The 22,068-nt window shown below is 45.2% G+C and overlaps 1 protein-coding gene across 12 annotated transcripts in view; it reads left to right on the forward strand.

Moving 5' to 3' along the window:
* The window catches only part of Slc12a8 (solute carrier family 12 (potassium/chloride transporters), member 8), a 146,811-nt gene that overhangs the window by 92,815 nt on the left and 31,928 nt on the right, over positions 1–22,068 (forward strand). For 9 of the 12 annotated variants that reach the window (NM_001370999.1, XM_030248992.1, XM_006521823.4 and 6 more), the window contains 2 exons: positions 6,966–7,112; positions 14,412–15,033. In NM_001370999.1, the coding sequence (NP_001357928.1) occupies positions 6,966–7,112; positions 14,412–15,033 (769 nt within the window). Of the gene's footprint in view, positions 1–6,252; positions 6,727–6,965; positions 7,113–14,411; positions 15,034–22,068 lie in introns of those variants that run through there. The other 3 variants (XM_006521825.4, NM_001083902.2, XM_030248994.1) reach the window with 2 other exon arrangements.

Here is a 22,068-nt window from a genome sequence, read left to right on the forward strand (position 1 = left end):
GGCAGCATGCACTACCCAGGCTTGGCTCTGATGCACATGCTAGGGTGAGAAATGGAGTGTAGACTTTAGAGGCTACACAGAGACCTTTCCCTGGATCAGGCAGTGAAGGCCACTGAGAAAAGCAAGACGACTGTTCTGGTTCTCAGCAGATGCAGGGTGCCCGGGGATGGACCAGCGAGGAAAACTCCAGGAGCGGAGCGCTCCATCATCCTTCCCCCAAAGGATTACCCATGATCCTTTCCCAGACTCCTCCCCCCCACCCCCGTGTCTCCCTCTGGGTCTGAAGTGGCTGCAGTGGTAGGCACTATATTCAGACAGTTGGGCTGTGTGAGCTTGCACCAGAACGCAGGGATGTCCGCTTCTCGAGGTATCTTTATGGATAGTCCATCACTCTCATGTAGTTTTATTAAACCACTCGGCTCAGGTCTGGGTTCTAAGCTGGGCTACATCTGTCCGTGTTCCCCACAGTCACCGTCAGACACAGAGAGCAGCTGGCTTTAAACATGCTCTCTGTGCTGCTCCTTTGCATGGCCCTGCCAGTGCCTGCCAGTGAACAGTCCCCTTGGATGGCTCCTGGGTTTCTCAGTCCTTTCCCATGTGGGCCCGGGCAGCTGATCCTCTCTGTCTGGGTTCCCTGCAGCTTCCTCTGATCTATTTCTAATTCTCTGTCTTTCCAACCCACTTCTCCCACAATGGAAGAACTTTTCCCTCACTCTTCCTTCAAGCACATTACTCCATGTGGTGGTTGTGAAATCACAGAGTGACCCATGGCAGGGGGTTATTAGAATTCAACCCTTTCACACTCATGGGGGACATCATGGGGACATCCTTATACGAGGAGACATCTATTTTAGAGACACTCTGTCATACCTTTCATCCCTCCATGTTTAATTCAGTAGGAAAGTTGTCAATCCCACTATTCTCTGTGATAGAGAATACTAAAGAACAGTATTATCAGGAAAAAAAAAATCTTACAAAGTAAACCGCACACACTCCAGGAAGTGGGTGTTTATAACAGGCCAAGAGCACCAAGAATCCTAAGAAATTCCAGTTCACCGGATAAGAGCAAATGAAGTATCGAGAAGACCCCAAAGCATCTCTGTTACAGGTAGAAATCCCACCAGAGCTAGCCCTAATCCTTCAGGATGCTCGTGACAACGAGAATCCAAGGGGAGGGGACTATGAAAGCCCATGACACTACTGCATTCCATTGCGTGCCATCCCTGGGATGGGCAGAGCTCTCATGGCTGGTGAGTGGCTGTAGGCATCTGCTCAGTGCCCACCACAGCACCTGCCACCGGCTGAGCCATCCTTTGCTCTGGCCCTAGGCAGCACTGCCCCTCAGACCAGCTGAGCCATCCTCTGCTCTGGCCCGAGGCAGCACTGCCCCTCTTACTGGCTGAGCCATCCTCTGCTCAGGCCCTGGCAGCACTGCCCCTCAGAGACGAAGCGTGCTTTATTTACTCCTTTGTGGGCACCAGCTGCCAAGTGAAGGCAGAATTTGGCTGGGGGCAGAGGTCAAACAGCAGAGTAATGCGAACATTGGAAATACATGTCTGGAAGTGTGAGGTGGGAGGAAGCTGGATATGTGTGTACAGGTGTTGCCTTCTTAGTTTATCTGAACTTGTAGGGTCACCAGGATGTCCCCCACAGTATCATCCAGAGTCACAGGAACTAGATGAGGTCAAATGAGTCCCTTCTAAATGATGCCAAAGCCAGTCTTCCAAGAGAAGGGAACATACTGAGGTAGGGGGGTCCCTCTGTGGCTGAATGCAGTGCACAGCCTGAGTAAGACCGAGAGCAGAGAGCCATGTATAATATGTGTAATTAATTACTTCCATGAGTAGAACAGTTAGGGTTGTTTACATCCACATAACATTTTAGAAAGATAGCTTTTTGTGATGATATGGATGTTGTCTTTAATTTTTTAAGAATCACCAACACACATTTGTGCAAAATAAACTCTCATTTCCATGTTAGGTTCCAACTTAAACACCAATATGTTTAAGTTTTCTTTAAAACATTAACGTGAAAATGACCTGATTCTGTGGGAGCTGGGAATGAAGGTGCACGGTCTACTCCTGCATCTATGTTGCCTGCCAAGCCCATGCTGTTCCAGGACAGACCGTAACCTTAGTAAATGCTGCCTAAATGCATAGGTGGAAGAGCTATAGAGGAAGAGCTAGGATTCAGCTGGGAAAGAGGAAATGGACAACATTTCAGTTAAGTTATAAAAATAGACTGAATAATAGTTTTATATGAAGAGTATTAAGTGAGCAGACCATTCTAAACACAGTTTCTCCACCAAATGTAAACTAGCTATTATGCTTGGGCAATTCTGGCTCTGCCCCCAGCCCACGGGTTCTGGAGGAGTCCCAGGGTGTATCTGTGGAAGGAAGCCCAAGATGAAGTCACTAGTGTCATGGAGACGATGGAGCCAGACACTGATCAAGTTCTTGGGGTTCAGCCAGCACTTGGGGGATGTATTCCCATGAATGATCATGCTTTAAGTGAAAAGAAAAAGTTACACACACAAAGAGGGGATGGGGAGACAGAGAGACAGAGAGGAAGGTGTATGTGTGTGTGCATGTCACACACACACACACACACATGTGCACGCATGTGCACGCTTGCATGCATGCATTCTACACATTCAACCCTTAGTTTAAAAAAATCATAAAAAAATGCACTCTGTAGCTGGGTGTGGTGGAGCACGTCTTTAATCTCAGTACTAGGGAGGCAGAGGCAGGCTGATCTCTTTTGAGTTTGAGACCAGCCTGGTCTACAGAGTATCCAGGACAGCCAGGGCTACAATAGTAAGACCCTGTCTCAATACTTCACCCTAAATTTCATTTTTATAAACCTAGCTTATCTCTATTAATCCATAACAAATCCAACCATTTGCATTAGATATTATGTATAGTAATCTAGAGGTGAGAGGATGTAGGTAGATCTTATCTAGATAGTAGGCCATTTTATACCAGGCACCTGAGCATCCAGATTCACACACCTGTGGTGATCCAGAACCCATCCTCTGCAGACACTAAAGGATGCTTTCCTAACCTCTTAGGCTTCACACTGACTGCCCATTTGAATCATCTGGAAGACTTTTTAAAGATCAGAGCCAGTGTTCCACTGAGAACTTATTGAGGCGGGATCTCTGGGGTGATTCCTAAGGCTGAAAAGAGAGTCACTGAGTTAAAATGTCAAAATGCTTTTGATAAAATTTCATCTGTTCTTTTCTTTTTTCTAAGTCGCCAGCATAGGATGTAGAGAAGAAACACACACACACAAAGATTACAGATGGCTCCTCTCAGAATGCACGGAGAAACAACCACGGAGCTGGTTCCTCTAACAGTTGTGTAGAACACACAGGGCTCAGATCATGTAAAGTGCCCAGGCTTCACTAATGTATCTGGTTAGCCAGGCTCTGCTGTAGATGGTGGCTGAGACATGATTCCATTGGACTCCAGGGAGTGCAGGGTGTGATGGTGAGATAAGCCATGAGCCTGATTAACATCCTGCAGGGGAGAGAATAACCCAGAATGACAGGAAACATTGATAACAAATGATTCCTTATAATAAAGTGGGAAGGGAAGAGCAGGACACACCCAAGAAACCCATGACAGCGAAGCAAGAGGCAGATGAAATCCACCTGGAATGAGATAATGCCCATAGGGCAGGAAGGCGCTGTAGTGGACCACGTCTCCTCTGTCTAGCCTTTGACCACCTCACCTCCCATCTTGCGGGTTGTGAGACACTCCCTCCCCCATTTAACATCCAAAAGCCCAAAGGACCAGAACCTTTCTTGATGCCTCTTTGCAGCCCTAGAAGAGACTATGGTAGGCCTGTTCTGTGCCTCACGACACCGGGGAGCAACCACTGGTATGAGGAGAAGTGAGATGACTCATAGAGGAGATGGGGTTTGTACTGAGTCTTTTGCATTTAAAGAATTTAAAATTCATGTGTATGTGCATGTACCCAGATGAGCTTATGTGCACCGTGTGCATGGGGATGCTTGTGGAGGTCAGTCAGGTCCTCGGCAGGAGCATAAGCATTCTTAACTGCCGAGCCATCAGTCTGCTGCCTTGTGCCTTGTGATTCTTGATGTTCAGTGGTGAACAACGAGCAGATTAGGGAATGTAGAAAGAGGGTCCCAACAGCAAGTGTGACCCTCCCTGCCCCCACAGGGATTGGAGACAAATGGAGCAGAGACTACAACTGGGGGTGGGGTGGGGGGATGGGTGTTGGAAGTCCTGTAAATATGGTAACACCAGGACCAGCTGTAGGGAGGCAGATCAACTTTACTTGACGTGATTCAAGGATTATTTAGTTTGGGGGATGAGAGTTAGAATATCCAGGATGGGCAAAGATCATTGGCTGAAGACTTAAGGTCCCAGATGCCTCATTAGTGTGGGGAGGCATTGCAGGAATCAATCTCAGGTGCTAGCTGAATGGGTTCTTATCAGGAGAAAGGAATCAGAACCTATAACCTAACTAAGGCTATGTGACATCCTGCAGGCAGAGGCCTGTGGGGTTAAGGTCAGAGAAGGGGAAGTCTTGCTACTAAAGGGAGTCCTTCATTTTGCATCAAGGTCAGAAGGCTATCTGGACAATGGTAGACTTTTACCTTAATCCCTAATTAGCAGGGCAATAGCAAGTGTTGTGTAGAGTGGAACTTATCAACCAATAGGAGTTGCTGTCACTGAGGTTTTAGGACCAGGGTTGAGTTTGTCACTCTGGTAAGGGCCTGGAGCATTTTCACAGGGAGTACAAGAGGCTGACTGGAATCATAGCCAGCCAACAGTTCTCAAAGGCTGGTTTCTAGCCACTGACATCAACATTACCTTAGAACCTTCTGGAAATCCATATTCTTAGGCTCCTCTCAATGCCTTCTAAATCTGAAATGCCAAGAATAATACCCAGAAGCAGGGGTTTGAGAGACACTTCAATGAATCCAAGGCTGCTCAATTGGAGAACTAGTGTATAGTCCATATAAAATATGAACTAGCCTGAAATAGTGGGCTGAGGGGAGTAGGCTGGGGAATGGGAACTCTGAGGGTAGGTGTACCAGGGGAGTAGGAAGGCTCAAGTCATGGTTTGACTGGTATATACAGCATGCTGGTAAACCCAGAATCTAGGAGGTAGAGCTAGGAGTATTGTGAATTAAGAACAACTTGCACGTATAGCAACATTCTTGTCTCAGAAGACAAAACCAACCAACCAACCCAACAATGGTTAGGCCCTGGGAAGCTCTGTGGCTCAGCTCAGGCTGTGCCGTCCTGGGATCCATGAGAAGCTCAGTGCATGGTCACAGGTCAGGCATTCCAAGATTGCTACAAGTGTAGCAAGATGAGCGAGTGAAGTTTAAAAGTCATCTGACCTAGAATACGCGCACAGTGCAGAGGCAAGCAAGAGAGACCCTGCGGCAAAGTGTAAGGCGAGGCCTGCTGCTGTTCCAGGTTACCTTCCAACCTGCATGCGTGTATAGGGGCACAGAACACTCCTTCCAAACAAGTAGTAAATTAGAAAATGTTTGTAAAACCTTTTTTTTTAAGTGTTGGTCATTGTATAACTCTATTAGTCAGATTCCAATCACTATCACGCAATGTCTGACATAATTAATTTATAAAGAGAAACGTTTTGGCCCGTAAGATGGCTCAACAGGAAACGAGACATTTACAGTCAAGTCTAATGGAAAGTTTGATCCCTGGGCCCCACATGGTGGGAGAGATCAGTTTCTACAGATTCTGTTTGATACATGTCTGTCATGGAATCCCTCTCATCCCACACCTCCACACTAAATAAACTGTAATAAAGGCCTCACTTTGCTTTGGGTTTAGGGGGTTCATTCTATGACCTGTTGTTTTGTGCCTCTTGTAGGAACGCCGGGTGGGAATGGCCACAAATGTGTAGTACCACAAAACTGTTCTTCTCAAAGGCAAAAGAGAAAGAAGGGCTTGAGGTCCTTCCATCTCTTTCAAAAGCACACACCCATGGTCTAAAGAATTCCCATAGGCCCCGCCCTTGACAGTCCCCTTATTGTTCAGTAGGCACTGCCCTGGGGAGAGGGGAGGGCAAGCCCTAACACAGGGGTATAGTAGAGTTTTAGCAGAGCCATTGTATCTGGCATGAACCTGCTGTGACCTCAGCTTTAAAGTAGCCTTTTGTCAGAGATTGTTATCTGAGATTTTAGGGGGTTACTCTCTTGAAGGATTCTCAGAGACTTTGCATCACTTAGTCTGGAGACATGCCTAGCAAACCAGGAAGTACTTATGGTTGAGAGTGGGTCTTTCAAGATAACCTCTAGACTCTTTATTTAGTCTTAGTCAGGGTTTCTATTCCTGCACAAACATCATGACCAAGAAGCAGGTTGGGGAGGAAAGGGTTTATTCAGCTTACACTTCCACGTTGCTGTTCATCACCAAAGGAAGTCAGGACTGGAGCTCAAGCAGGTCAGGAAGCAGGAGCTGATGCAGAGGCCATGGAGGGATGTTTCTTACTGGCTTGCTTCCCCTGGCTTGTTCAGCTTGCTTTCTTATAGAACCCAAGACTACCAACCCAGGGATGGTACCAACCATAGTGGGCCTCCCACCCTTAATCACTAATTAAGAAAATGCCTTACAGCTGGATCTCTTGGAGTCATTTCCTCAAGGGAGGCTCCTTTCTCTATGATAACCTGTGTCAAGTTGACACACAAAGCCAGTCACTACACCCCTAGATCAGGTAAGTTTCCCTATTCGAAGATTGACCTACTAAAGGTGCTTTTTTTGTACAGCATTAGAAAGAGCTTCGAGGAGGCTGTCAGCATTCAGTCCCCGAGAGACCGATCCCCTGCCGCTGAGAAGCCTAACTTCACTGAGCAGTGGCTCTCTTTAATTTGTCCTGTGTAACCCAGACACAGGGGCCACTGCAGGACATTCAGGATCAGCCCGTGGTAACAATAGGACATCTGCCTCTCATAGGTGTCTCTGGTTGGTTTCCTCTTCCTATTGGGCCTGTACATCTCATCCCTGGCTTCCTGTATGGGGGGACTCTATGGCGCACCCCGGATCCTGCAGTGCATCGCCCAGGACAAAGTCATCCCTGCACTCGCCTTTCTGGCGAATGGGGTGAGTGGCTCACTTTGTTGGCTATCTCTCTTCTCTCTGTTTTTCCGTCTGCATCTCTCTGTCTCTCCGAAGCATAAGCTTCTGGCTGGTGTCTCTGGTCTCTGGGGAGAGACAGAGTGGGGGGTGGAAGTTGTACCTTTCAGTCCCATCCCTGGGTGTGTTAGGCTAGCTGCTTAGACACAGTGTCTCATATATCACAGGCACCTGCTTCCCGGAGCTGAGCAGCCATGAAGCAGGGCCCTTCCTTCAATAAAAACAAATCCAGGACCCTCCAAGTTTAGCATAAAGGAAAGTCTCTTGTTTAGGAAAAGAATAGAGCCTTGCAGCTCTGCCTTTCCCATGGGTTTACTGTGCCGTGGGTGGTGGTTGTGGTGCTGATAGTGATGGTGATGGTGGTGGTGGTGGTGGTAAAGGTGGTGCTGATAGTGATGGTGGTGGTGATGTTGATATGATGATGATGTTGATGTTGGTGGTGGTGGTAATGATGGAGGTGATGGTGGTAATGTTGATGTGGTAATGGTGGTGGTGGCAGCGGCAGTGGCTGTTTGAAGAAGCCCCACACTATGGGCTATGGGCTCTCTATGAGCTATCATGTGCCAAACTGTAACTCATACTGAATAGCAGGGTTGACTGACGGCTGCTGGGATGGTCAAAAGAGACTTTCCTAAAGAACAGTAGACATACTCACAGGGAATCCAATGTCTCTGTATTGTAGCTTGTAAGCTACACTTTGTGTTTGTATTTTTAGTCCCTTCTGACTCCAGCCTCATCCCAAGGGGGTGTATATCACCATAACTCCTTCCTTTCCACCCCCCTTTAGATTTTTCAAACAGGGTCTCACTAGCTAGCCCAGAGCTGCCACAATTTGCTAGAATTCTCTGGTTGTGTGTTTTTTATTGGTTTGTGTATTTTTATGTTTGTGAGGGGTAAGAGGGGGAGAGCATGGGAGAGAGGGAAGGAGTGGGAGTGGGAGGTCAGGGGCAGAGGGAGGGAGGGGAGAGAGAGAGAAAGAGAGGGGGAGATAGAGAGAGAAAGAGAGAGAGAGAGAGAGAGAGAGAGAGAGAGAGAGAGAGAGAGAGAGAGAGAGAGAGAGAACATGTAGATATATGGTCAAGAAGACCTGGTAGCATGTTACCATTCTTTCTAGACTCTGCCCAACAGTTATCTAGCAACAGCAGCCAGGTAGGCCAGGCCTCTCTTCCCTCTCTCTCTGACCTCTTTCTCCCTCTCTCCTCCCCCCTCTCCCTTCTCTCCCTTTCTTTCTCTGCCTTGACTCCATTCCCAGATAAGCTCTGTTTTATATTAGACACATCGTATGACTGGTACCTGGGGCAGGGGAAGGGAGATGCCTCAGCATGGACCCTCTGAGATAGCCCCTGCCTCTGCACCGTACCATGCTCTACAGAGCATAGCCACAGCGCTTGTAGGAGCCACTGTGCCGATTCTAGGGATCAAACTCAGGACATCAAGTGGCTTTACCCACTGAGCCGCCTCAGCAACCCCTCGTTTGTTTCTTGAAAGAAAGAAGCTGGCCTGAAATTTGCAATCCTCCTGCCTCCACCATTTGTGTGCTAAGCACATAGGCACACTTGACCACAACCAGCTCCTTCTGTTTCTTCTCTCCAGTTGACATGGGCCGGAAGGAGAAGTGGTTGATACTTCAAGATTAGGATGTTGATATACCATACAACTTTATTCTACCTCATTTAAAAATTTATTATTATTATTATTATTATTAATAATAATTTTATGTGTCTGGATGTTTTGTATGTATGCATGTGTCTATGCACTACTTGAAGGCCAGAAGAGGGCATCTGAGTCCCCAAATGCTAAAGGGGGTCATGAGCTGCCAAGTGGGTACTGGGAATTGAACCTGCGTCCTCCAGGACAGCAGCCATCGATCTTAATGGTAGGGCTATCACTCTGGCCCATTGTTTATTTTTTTATGAGATACAATGAGCACAGATTTCAAAACTAAAACTTACACAAACTGTATCCACTGGGAATTTCTACACCTATGTTGAACCTTCCTACCTGTCCTAACCTTAATTTTGTTCTTTAAGGCACTGTTTTTCCTAAGTCTTTATGATTATTGTTGGTTTTGTATGCGTGTGTGCACGCAAGCACAAGAGTGTGGCTTTCTTTGTTTCTTTTGCAGTGTTGGGAACTGAATATATAGCCTTGCCAGTGTGTGTGTGTGTGTGTGTGTGTGTGTGTGTGTCTGTGTGTCTGTGTGTCTGTGTGTCTGTGTGTCTGTGTGTGTAGTATATTACATACATGCTCTTTGGGTATGTATCCTTGTATGTGTTGGTGTGGGTATGGGTGTGTGCATCCTTATATGTTCTTCCCAATCTGTATGTTTTTATTTTCAAAAGTGTGTGTGTGTGTGTGTGTGTGTGTGGTGTCTGCATGTATGTCTGTGCACTACTTGCATGCCGTGTCTGTGAAGGCCACCAGAGAGCAGCAGATCACCTAGAGCTAGAGTTACAGATGCTTGTGAGCTGCTGTGTAGGTGCCAGGAACCAAACCCGGGTCCTCCGGAAGAGGATGGAGTGCTACCACAGAGTCATCTCTCTGACCACACCACCTTATTTTCTTGAAGCCAGGTCACTCGCTGATACAGCTAGGTTATTTGGCCAATGAACTCCAGGGGTCCTGCCTACACTGCATCAGCCTATGTTGGGTTTCAGATGCAAATCTCCATGTGCAGATTGCTTGGGTTCTGGGGATCTGAATTCAGGTCCTCATGATTATGTGGGAGGACTTTACTGACTGAGCCATCTCCTCAGGCTCCCCAGTTGTTTTTCAAATTGAATCTTTCCCTTCCGTATATTCATTCAACACACAATTCTCTCAATATATTGCTTATACCTTGCATTTTTAAATTTTCATATGTGGTTTAGAAATCCGTCTTCTATATTACTTTAAAGAGGATTTTCTCATTCTTTTTCTGTTATGTTTATGTGACATAGTTTATTTAATCAGTTCTCTATTGACTGATGCATACATGAGTGTCTTCCAGTAAACAGTGTTGTAGTAGTTGATGCACACTCACATAAATACACACATACACACACATACACATATTCATACCACTTATACACACTCACACACTCATACACACATACACTCATACATGCAGTCACATACATAAACACACATATTCACACACATACTCACATATATGCACTCATACACACACTTATACACACATATACATACACATACCACAGATACATACCAGACATACATACACCACACACACATACACATTCACACATTCATACATATACACACACACACCATACACACTCATACACACAAACACACATATACACACACCACAGACATACACCTCTCTCTCTCTCAGACAAAAAAGAAAATTGAGCATGTCAAGTGGATGATATTAGCAATTAGACCAGAGCCTACTTGGTCAGATCATCTCTGTTAAACGCCCTCACAAACATTCAAGAGTAAACTGTACTGATCTCCTAGGTGTCTCTCAACCCAACCAAATTGACAATTATGATTAGCCAATGAGATAGGATTTGCATCCTGTTGGATGCAAAATGTTGATGGGGCTATAGGAACATTCCTACATGCACCTATGCCTTTACACTGTGTCCAAAACTTGTCCTACAGAATTTCTTAGCCAGGTGGTCCAAGCCTACCTCCACAGTCTGCAAAGGCCCCTCACCATCTAGATAGAGTCAGGTATGGGTGAGAGTCACAGATGAGTGTGAGTGCCCCTCCCCCATTATGGTCCACAAAGGGATGTTCATGGGCATCTGTTGATGAGGAAGGCTGGCCAGGAGGTGGTAGTGCACACCTTTAATCCCAGCACTCAGAGGCAGAGGCAGGCAGATCTCTGTGCTTTTGAGGCCAGGCTGGTCTGCAGAGCAAGTTCTAGGACAGCCAGGGCTACACAGAGAAACCATGTTTATAAATAATTAAACAAACAAACAAACGACCGGCCAAGGACTAAAGGGTTCTAAGCGTACACCTGGTCTTCCTCATTATCATGTTGATATGTTTGCCAAGATAGGAGGATAGACAAATTTGCTCAGGTTTATGTTATTAGCTTGGTCAGTATATGTAAATATTTATAAACCTCATTTGCACAGCACCTGGAGTGACAAGGGCAGTGTTAACAAGGAACATATCTGTGGCTCATTGTTGTGTGAACGGTTTTGCTAGTGTACAGGGAGAAATGGCCTTTCAGGACACCAGTATTTGTGTTCGTTTCATTGTGAATAAAACTGACTGTCTCTTCCTGTTTTGTGGCTGTTTGTAATTTTTTTCTATCACTAAGATTATTTTCAGTTTCTAGAAGCTCTTAGCTAGAAAGATTAACTCTTTGTGATCTGCGTTACAGATATTTCTCCCGGGTTGTCGTGTGTCTTTTAACATCGGGAGCTTCTCCCATCCCCTAGACGTGTCTTCATATATGATTATATTTGCTTATTTCCTTTTTAAATGGCAGAACACTAGAAGCTCAAATACATTATTGAGGTACAGTTAACACGACAGGAAAGTTCATAAAACCAATGTAAATACTTTTAAGAATAATTAGAAGGTAGCATCCTGGAGCCTCCAACACGGAACCCTGCCAGCCTGCCCCCACCCCCAGCCCCACCCCCAGCCCCACCCCGAGCCCCACCCCCACCCCAGCCCCACCCCCAGCCCCACCCCCAGCCCCACCCCTACCCAGTGAGGCCCTTCCCTCTTGCTCCATAGCCCCTGGCTTCCATGATGAGCAGCCTAGGCCTCTTAGATCCTGCAGCACACACCTTGAATGTTGCAGGCCCCCCAGCCTTCCACCCCAGCACTTTTCTCTGGTGTTGAAGCTCAGAAATTGCCACAGAGAGCATCCAACCTCCAGCCAAGGACACAAATCTGAATTTCGTGTGACAAAACATCCTTCTTCTTTTGATTTCCACCAAGCTGTTTGAAAGGCAAAGGCACTTGTGGCTCATGGCATAACCAAGTTCGTCCCAGGGACCACAGCTTGCGACTGCTCCCTTCATATTCGTCCCTAAACAGCTTGCCGGGGTTTGAAACCTTCTAATATAGACTGGATGGTTCTTATCTTTACTGTCTGGGGCCAGAAGCTTTTCGGATGGTGGAGTTTGTTTTATATTTTGGGATATTCCTATTTCTATATTACAGTATCTTTACACCCAATTCATTTATGTTTCATATACACCTAGCCTGAAGGTAATTGTATGCAGCGTTTTTTAGACATTTTAGGCATGAAACAAAGTTTCATGATGTGGGATTTCCCAATTCAATTTCCATGTAAATCTAATACAGATTTTTAGAATTCTGTCATTTTGGATACAGAATTTTTACACTGAGAATACTCAGTCTGTACATGGAATCATGTGTGTGTGTGTGTGTGTGTGTGTGTGTGTATGTGTGCGCGCGCGCTTCTCTGCTATCCTCCCTATCTCCTTCATCAGTATTTTTGTGAGAATCCTCCTTCTCCATACTGTAGCCGCAGATTGTTATTTGGGGGTTTTATGGCTGTTGCCTGTGCTGGATGTAAACTTAGAAGAACCCCAGGCTACATTCCCACTACCGGAATGTCTCACCTGCTCCGTGTGCCTGGCTTCTCACAGTGAGTAGCACCCTGTTCTTTTTCAGGGCATCTGTACTAACTGATGCTGCTATAGAGATGGGTGAGCCATCCTAATCCTCTGTACTTTTACATAATTGCCGTGCTCATGGGTATTTGATGGCATCTCACTATGGGGTAAATATGTGTCCTCTAATTGCTGATGAGGTTGGCCATCTTTCCACATGCTTAATAGTCTTTGATGAGGTGCTTGTTCAGATCTTTTACTCATTTGGTTGAGTGGGCTGCCTTTTGAGAAGGACTTTTATTATATTACATTACATATTTATTGTGTGTGTGTGTGTGTGTGTGTGTGTGTGTGTGTGTGTGCGCGAGTCTTAAGCTACACCATGTGTGGAGGTCAGAGGACAGCTTTCAGAGTTGGTTCTCTCCTCCCACCACGTGGGTCCTGAGGATTCAGCTCAGGCTGTTGGCCTTGCTGGCAAACACCTTCAGTTGCTGAGCCACCTCCCCTGCCTTGTCTGTCCTTTCCAGTTATGCATAGGGATTCACTGTCTGTCTTCCACATCTTTTGTCCAGTCTGTGGATTGTCCCTCTCTTGGTGGAGAAAGACTCTCATTGGCCCATTTTAACCGTTCACCTCAAGGTCTTGGCCTAGACTAGCATTTTTGGCAGCCTCCTGGAAACTTCTTTTAAAGTTGTGAGTTTCTACAGACTTTACTCGCAGTCATGTTATTGTTAGAATCTTTTATACCACTTTAATGAATGCACTCTGAAACTAATTTCCAAACATTCTAAAATCCTTCTCTTCCCCCTTTCTCTCCTCCTCTCTCCTTACTTTTCTCCTTTGTAAAGATTGTTCTGGGGAGAGTCTCGGGTCAGCCTGGGTTCTGACACACCCGTAGAAGCCCCAGTTGATTCCAGAGGAGTGCTGAGAGAGCTGTAGGCTAGAAGTTCAAAGCTGAGCGGTGCGGACAGAAAGCTGATGTTTAAAGTCATGAATGGAGTGGTTGGGGAGAGATAGGGGGTGGGAGTATGTGTGGGGGTAGGAGTCTAGTGAGTGAGTTTAGGTGGAGAAAAGGGATAGTCTGGGAGACAAGGCAAGGATATTACTTTAGATGCAGTCTCTGAGGTGTGGAGAGTGGGCTAAGAGGACTGAAAGGGAGCCACTGAGGAAGGAGGAGGCAAATGCCAGGTAGAGAAGCTTCCTGGGGAAGGGCAGCTGGACCGGATGAAGCTCCTCAGGAGAAGAACACAGGACTGAGACGTGCACCGTGCTTTGGCCTCAGAACCACATGAGTAGCTGTGATAGTTTCTAGGAGAGGAGGGTGTAACTGTGTGCGTGAGCCTGGGCTAAGTGGAGGATGCCAGTGTTTTGGTATTAATGGGGGCTTTCTATTTGGGGGAGCTGAGACACTAAGACTTCCAAAGTTGTACCGTAGAGTCCCATGTTAATGGTGATGTTGTCCGTGCCTCTGGTGTTCAGGAGCTACTGGGTCTCCATGTTTGGCTTATGCTATCTCATGTTAGCTCAGGTCTCACATTGACCCCATGAGTTGGCTATTATTTTTCCAAGTTTACATGTGAACAATCCTGTGGGGGAGAAGTTCCTGAGATGTTACAATTGATTTTTATTGTTTAACTGTAAAAATTTGGGATCTTTCTATGTGAAATTTCATAATTCTGTATTTTTGTTGTTGTTGTTGCTGTTGTTCTCATAGAAAGGGCCAAATAAAACACCGGTAGCAGCCATCTGCCTGACCAGCTTGGTGACCATGGCCTTTGTCCTGGTGGGTCAGGTGAATGTTCTGGCGCCCGTTGTCACCATCAATTTCATGCTGACCTACATCATGGTGGACTACTCTTACTTCGCCCTCTCCATGGCTCACTGTGGCCTCGCCCCATCTCCTGAGCCCGTCCCCAGACAAGGCCCAGATACTCTGCACTGCTCTGAGCACCTGCTCCAGGACAGGGCTCCCAGCTACGGCTCTGATGTCCCTGCCAGAAGCCTCTCTGAGGGCACCCTGCTGGAGTTCACCAAGGACATGGATCAGTTCCTCCAGCCAATAGAGGAACTGGAGAGTCGTCAGCTTGGGTCAAGAGAAGGAAACAACCCAAAGAATCAGAAGCGCAAGGGTAAGAAAGGCGCCAAGCAAACCCTACAAGATAGCTTCCTCTTGGACCCTGGGTCTCCTTTGTCCTTTCCTACGAGGACTTCTGAGAGGTTGTCTGTTGCCTTCTGTGGGGAGCAAGAGTCCTATCAGAAGCAGCAGACTTCTAGGAGTGAATCACATGACCATCTTGTTCCTGATCTACGCAACCAGCCTAGAGTGAACAGAGAAGGTAAGAGCTTTGGAATAATTTTGGGGCCTCCTACTTTGGGGTGCCCACCAGTTGCTCCATCTACCTGGTTATTATAACCCAGGTTTCATAACTTTTGGTGATTTTAATATTTATTTCAAAATGTTGAAATTTAGGTGCCAGTTAAATTATTTCTAATTTTACTCTGTTATATATACACTAGCTAATTTTAGACAGAAATTTCTATCTCCTGTGTATAAGAGCTGGGAGCCAGAGGTAGTAATTGAATATCATTTTCCTTTTGCTCAAAGTTCAACCAAAGAGTAACCACTGTGAATCAGACTAAGTTAGCCTTTGACAAGGATGCCTCTTCTTGCTTGCTAAAGGGCCCACTCAGTTTGTCAGCAGAAGAGAACTCTTTTAAACCAGGCGCCATGCGATGAAGGGTGGGTAGTTAAAGATGTCTAGCTTTTCTTAAATCTACAAGCTCAAAGTCACAAAGAGAGTCATCATAGAACATGAGAAGTCCTGAAAGAGGAAGCATCATCTTTGAGGACCTGGCATATCCTAGGTGATTTTTTTCTTGCTATAATCTGGATCTAGATTGTTACCCAATGGCCTATATTAAATGTATGGCCCCAGAATGATACTATTGGGAAGTAGTTGAACGTCTAAGAGGAGGAACCTAAAGGGAGATCTTTAGGTCATTGCAAGCATGCTCGTTAAGGGGTTTGGGGCTGCTGGTGCTCTCTCTGCTCTCCTTTGCTCTCTGGCCTGTGATATAAGCAAGTTTTATTCTATGGCGCTGTATTTTAGTCAGGGTTCTCTAGAGTCACAGAACTTATGGACAGTCTCTAGATAGTAAAGGAATTTATTGATGACTTACAGTCGGCAGCCCAATTCCCAACAATTGTTCAGTCACAGCTGTGAATGGAAGTCCAAGGATCTAGCAGTTACTCAGTCTCACGCAGCAAGCAGGCAAAGGAGCAAGAGCAAGAGCTAGACTCCCTTCTTCCAATGTCCTTATATTGTCTCCAGCAGAAGGTGTAGCCCAGATTAAAGGTGTGTTCCACCACACCTTTAATCCCAGATGAAAGCTGTAGCCCAGATTAAAGGTGTGTTCCTTAAACTCGGAGATTCAATCTTCTGGAATCCATAGCCACTATGGCTCAAGATCTTCAAACCAAGATCCAGATAAGGATCTCCAAGCCTCCAGATAAGGGTCACTGGTGAGCCTTCCAATTCTGGATTGTAGTTCATTCCAAATATAGTCACGTTGACAAACAGGAATAGCCACTACAGGTGCGTTCCCACCATGATGTGCTACCCTACTGTCAGGTGCAGATCAGTGGAGTCAACTAATCATGGAGGCATCTCCAAGACTGTGAGGCCAGGATAAACCTTTTTTCTTTAAAATTTGTCATCACTCTGACAATGTGCCTGGCAAAACAACTTAAGGGGGAAGGAATTTATTTGGACACACCACTTCATAGGTTTCTGTCCATACTCAGGTACCGCCATTGTTCTTGAGCCTGTGGCAAGTTGCAGCATCACAGGAGAAAGGCATAGTTGGGGTCAGGGAAGAGGCTTACCTCGAGGCATTCAGGAGGCAGAGAGGAGAACATAATAGAACCAGAGACCTAGTAACAGACTTCCTTCAATCAGGTCCCACTTCCTGAAAGTCCATTCAGCACAGACTCATCAATGAATTGATCCAGTCACTTCTCAGGAGCTCTCCCAGGCTGGGGCTAAGCCCTCAGCACATAAGACTTTTTAGGAGGACACTTCCTGTTGAGATTGTAGTTGATTGAGATGGGTCTCTCAGGTGTTTATTGCAGCAACAGAGACTGACTCGCACACATCTATTTATCTCATGTAGTATAATAGATACCAGCATCTTCCAGTTTACAACTGAAGACTTCCTGTGGAGTCATAGAGAAGTTTGAGCCGATTCTTTGCATGACTTGATATCTCCTCCAGGTGACTGTGTGCATTTGATGTCTAGGCAGCTTGTATCACCTCATCTCTTAGGATCTGTACAGTAGTCAGGGTCAGCGGATGAGGCGGAGGTCATAGAAAGAGATGTCTAAAACCAATCATTTTGTGTTCTCCTCCCAACTAGGTTTCTCTTCTTCACTTCTAACTGGGTAGGACACTTTTAGTGGTAGGATTATTATTAAAATGTAAAGCATTGTTGTTGTTATTATTATTATTTTGGTTTTTGAGACAAGGTTTTTCTGTGTAACAGCTCTGGCTGTCCTGGAACTCACTCTGTAGTCCAGGCTGGCCTTGAACTCACAAAGATCGGCCTGCCTCAGTCTCTCCAGTGCTGGGATTAAAGGCATGAGCCACCATTGCCCAGCTGCATTATTTTATTTTTATCAAAATTTTAAGTATATATTTTAAGACTCCAAATGGCATTTAAAATGTCAGAAACAATGGTCCCCATACTTCCATACTATCCTCTCTCCCTTTACCCTTCACTACCTCCAATCCCACTCCCAGAACAGAAAAAAAAAAAAAAAAAACTCAGCCAAATTGTTGTTTCTACTGTTAGCCTTTCGGTGATTAAATAATATCTGTATTGCTTTTTTGTTTGTGTTTTGTTTTATGAGAAAAAAGAGTCTCACTGTGTAACCCCTGGCTAGCCTAGAACTTGTAGACCAGGCTGGCCTCAGATTCACAAAAGTCCCTTGCATCTGCTTCATAGCTGCTTAGGATAAATGTGTGCCATCATGCCTGGCAGATTACAGATGATCTCTTTACCATGTATCTCTTATCACATCTAGGGAGCAAGAAATTTCTTGGCTATGATAGTGTAGTGAACTTTTGTCCCTTGACATTTTTGCCTGTCCATCACGGAATGTCCTTTCTGCGTTGGGGAATTTCCAATATTATGAATCTTGAGGGTAGGCAGAGGAAGCCTTGCACACTCAAACTATGGATATCAACTATATGCAGTGTTATGGCATCTCCTGCAGCCAGAGTTCAGGCCATGAAAACCAGACAAACCCTCCTTAGACTTAGAACTGGGAACTGGAAATTTAAGAAATGAGGACACCAGGGAACTCTCTAGAAGAGTGCTGGAAGGTGCAGAACAGTGCCCGCAGCAGCTGTATTCCCATAAGTTGTTGTAGCATAGTCCTTGAGTGTTAGCCTGACTGCAGAGTCCCAACCTCACTCTCTAGCCTTTCCAGCTATTCTCAGAATTCCCAAAACAAAACAAAACTGTAGTTCAAATGCACTCAATATATCCGAGCCATTTCTAGTTTGCAGATTAGTGTTATTAAATATGTTTATGTTTAGGTTAGACAGCAATTACCATTATCATCTCCTAACTTTCCTTCTGATAAAACTGAAATTATATCCATTAAGTTCCCATTCTCCTTCAGTGAGTTCACTTTTCACTGTTGGGGAATATACCCTGCTGAGCCTGTATCCTTAGTGTTGGAATGATGACTGTGCAGGTTAGCTTTTTGTTCATTTGTATCAGGTGACTTTAATCCCACACTCAGGAAGCAGAGGCGACAGATCTCTGAGTAACAGCCTCGTCTATACATTGAGTTATAGGACAGCCAGGGCTACATAGAAAAACCCTGTCACAAACAAACAAACAAACAAACAGGTTTTTATTGACACAAGCTAAGTCTCTGTGAATGGGAAACCTCAATGGAGAAAATGCTCCCGGCAGATTGTCCTATAAACAAGCCCATCTCACTCTGGTCAGTGCCTCCCCTGGGCAGCTGGTCCTGGGTGCTATAAGAAAACAGGCTGAACAAACCATGGTGAGCAAGCCAATTATGAGCATCCCTCCGTTGCCTCTGCTTCAGTTCCAGCCTCCAGGCTCCTGTCTTGAGCTCCTGCCCTGAGATTTCCCTTTGGGAGAAACAGTAAGCTGTAAAATGAGTAAGCCCTTTCCTCCCCAAGTTGCCTTTGGGGCTGGCGTTTATCATAGCAATAGAGCTAACAAGGACAATGACTGATCCGGGTTTGTCATCTCTGAAGTTGTAGGATATTTCCTTCCTGCAGCCGCTTAGTTCATCTTTTTATTTAGGAAATTCTCATGTTCTTTAGCCTGGGAACAGGATAGGGCTGTGCAGGGGTGCTCATGACTTCAGGTATAGAGCACTGCAATCCTTGTTTGAAACAAGCCTCTGTTATGTACCACCACTGATTTCCCAACACCTCTGGTTCCCTACAGGCAAGACCGTTCTAGCTTCTCGGTTTCTGTTTGTTGTGTTTTGGGATCTCAGGGTCTCATTATATAGCCCAGACTGTTTTTAGATTATTATGGGTTACTTAGACTCACTAGTCCTGGGATTACAGTCATACACCACAATCCCCAGCAAGACCTTTCTATATCTTTGGAGAGTTCCTTCTGTCTCCATCATCCATCATGTTGATATTGTGTATATTTTGTCTTTATTCCACAGTATTTTCAAGTATATTATGTGTATTTCTTTAGTTCACTTCTCAGCTTTCTTTTGCATTTAGTTACCCCTAGAACAGGCTTAAAACTACATTAGAAGTGTCAGCTGTCTCTTCCCGGGCACTACACACACAGACACAGACAGCCTGGCCAAGTCTTCCTGAGCCTAACCCAACAGCTGCTGTTGTCACTGGTTATGTTTGCTCACCAAATTCGTACCCATTCCCTGATATCCTTAATAATTTTCTGCAGCCCAGCCCTGCTGCTCCGCTCCGCTCTCCTCTCCTCTCCCCATCCCTACCCCCAGTCTATCCTTGTTAAATGATCCTCTGTTTTCTTATCATCTTGTTCTCCTTTCTGGAACGCATCACAGAATTATTTCCCAGTATTTCTAGTCTAGATTTTTTTTTCAGTTACCTGCTGTGTCAGCCATAATGAAGCTTGATTAGCAATAACAAGATCTCAAGGCAGTAGTGATTTAAACTGCTTCCGACCAAAGCAGGTGGGCGGAGCAAGGTGGCCACAGCAAGTCCACGGTCCTGAGTGACTCGGACTCCTTTTTGCTTTACCACCCACACAATGAGTATATCGTCCTTGACCCATGGTCTGGCGGCTGGAGCCCTGCCACCACATCCTATCCAGGTAGAAGAGAAAGGAAAGGAAGAAACACAAAAGACAAGCTTCCCAGCAGAGTCGCACGGCCGGCCTGGAAAGCCCACAATGCCTTGCTTTCTTTCCGTGGTTGACATTTAGGTGTGTGACTGATTATCACACAGATGACCTTTTACCTGGTGTGGTATAAAATGACCCCTTGTGCTCTTCATCTGGAGCTTCTACAGTAAGTTGCAAACCATCTGTCTGTGCATACTACACAGCCTTAGTCTCCAAGCGCTTTGGTTGTAACTTGACTTGTCCAGATCTTCATTTACTTTCTTTCATTGAATAGCATCGTTTTTAATTTTCATTTTATGAATATGGTGGATTCTCTTCTTCTGTCCTTGACATATATTATTACTCCCTCCCTGTAAAATCTTTCTATTCTGTGTTTTCTCTAGATTCTTTCCCCATTTTGGTGCCCCCCAATACTTCCTCCTCCCTCTCTCTCCCTACTCTCTCTTCCTCCTCCCTCTCTCCCTCCCTCTTCCTCCTCTCTCAGTCCCTCTCCTTCTTTATTTTCCTTCTCTTTCCTCATTCTTTTCCTCCTTCCATCCTTCTCTCTTTTATTGCAAAAAATTTTTAAATTATTTTTCATATATTCTGATCAGTTTTTCCTCCCTTATCTCCTCCCAGATCATCCCCCTCTCTCTAGAAGACATATGCCCCACTCCCCAAAAATCTAGAAGAAAACAAAGCAAACAAATGGGAGGGGGGAGCAAAGAAAAAGCACCAGATGTGTACACACACAAACACACAGAGCCACACATGCATATACATCTACACATATATACACACACATACATACATACCTGCACATACGCTCACACATTCACACAGCCACAAACATACAATCACAGAAAAACTGAAACCATAATAGGTAAGCAAAAAACAAGTAAGATACAAGTGCCCAGACAAAGCATCATGAGACAAAATATCTCTGAAACTACCACTGAGTTCATTTTGTGTTGGCCATTCACTGCAGATCATGGGGCTTCCCTTAAGTCTGGGGTGTATACCCAGTGAGGTTCTATTGGAGAAAAATAATTTTTCCTTTGCAATTGACAACTTGATGGAAACATGTTCCACAAACTCAACTTATTCATGCTCGATGAGTTATATAGGTATGGTCTTTAGCAGTAAAGCCTTGCTATCCATTTGTGTAGAATAACCAATAGCTTTTACAATAGCCTGAGTTTGGGAATTTCCATGGGACCCCTTTGGCCAACAACTTAACTAAGTGTAACCCATTCCTGCTGCTGGAGATTTCACTTAGTGGTAAGAGGGGTCTAGTTGGGTCTTTGTCTCTCTTGTTAATTGGTGGTTATATATAGATTTCTTTTGTATATGTATGTATTTTTTAAAGTTTCTACCTTAATAGGTTTCCATATGACTCCTCAAAGGGCCCTTAGAGTTAATGTCCCTCCCTGTATTTCCTCCTTTATCTCTTTCTTGACTCCCTCTCCATTTAATTCTCCCTTCCCAGTGTCTCTGTCCCTCACTGTCTCTCCATAACTATGTATTCTATTTCCCCTACATTAGGGTTCCTTGCACCCTGCCTAGTCCCTTACTCTATACTTTACCTCCGCTGTTATATGGATAGTAGTGTGCCCATCAAAGATTTAAAAGCTAATATAGAAGAGAGTGTGTACAATGTTTGTCTTTTGGGGTCTGGCTTAACTCACTATGTATGTTTTTTTTTTTCTGGCTTCATCAATGTACCTGCGAAGTTCATCTTTTAACAGCTGAATAATATCCCATTGTGCAACTGTATCACATTCTCATTAACCATTCACCTTTTGACGGACATCTGGGTTGTTTCCTGTCTCTGACTATTATGAATAGGGCAGCAGTGAACATGGATGAGCAAGTGTCTCTGTAGTAGAATAGTCTTTGGGGTGTATGTCCAAGAGTGGAATAGCTGGATCTTGAGGTAGATCTATTCCCAGCTTCCTGATAGTGGCTATGCAATTTTGTACTCCCATCAGCAATGG

Source organism: Mus musculus, chromosome 16, assembly GCF_000001635.26.
Source record: "Mus musculus strain C57BL/6J chromosome 16, GRCm38.p6 C57BL/6J".
NCBI classification, from domain to species: Eukaryota; Metazoa; Chordata; class Mammalia; order Rodentia; family Muridae; genus Mus; species Mus musculus.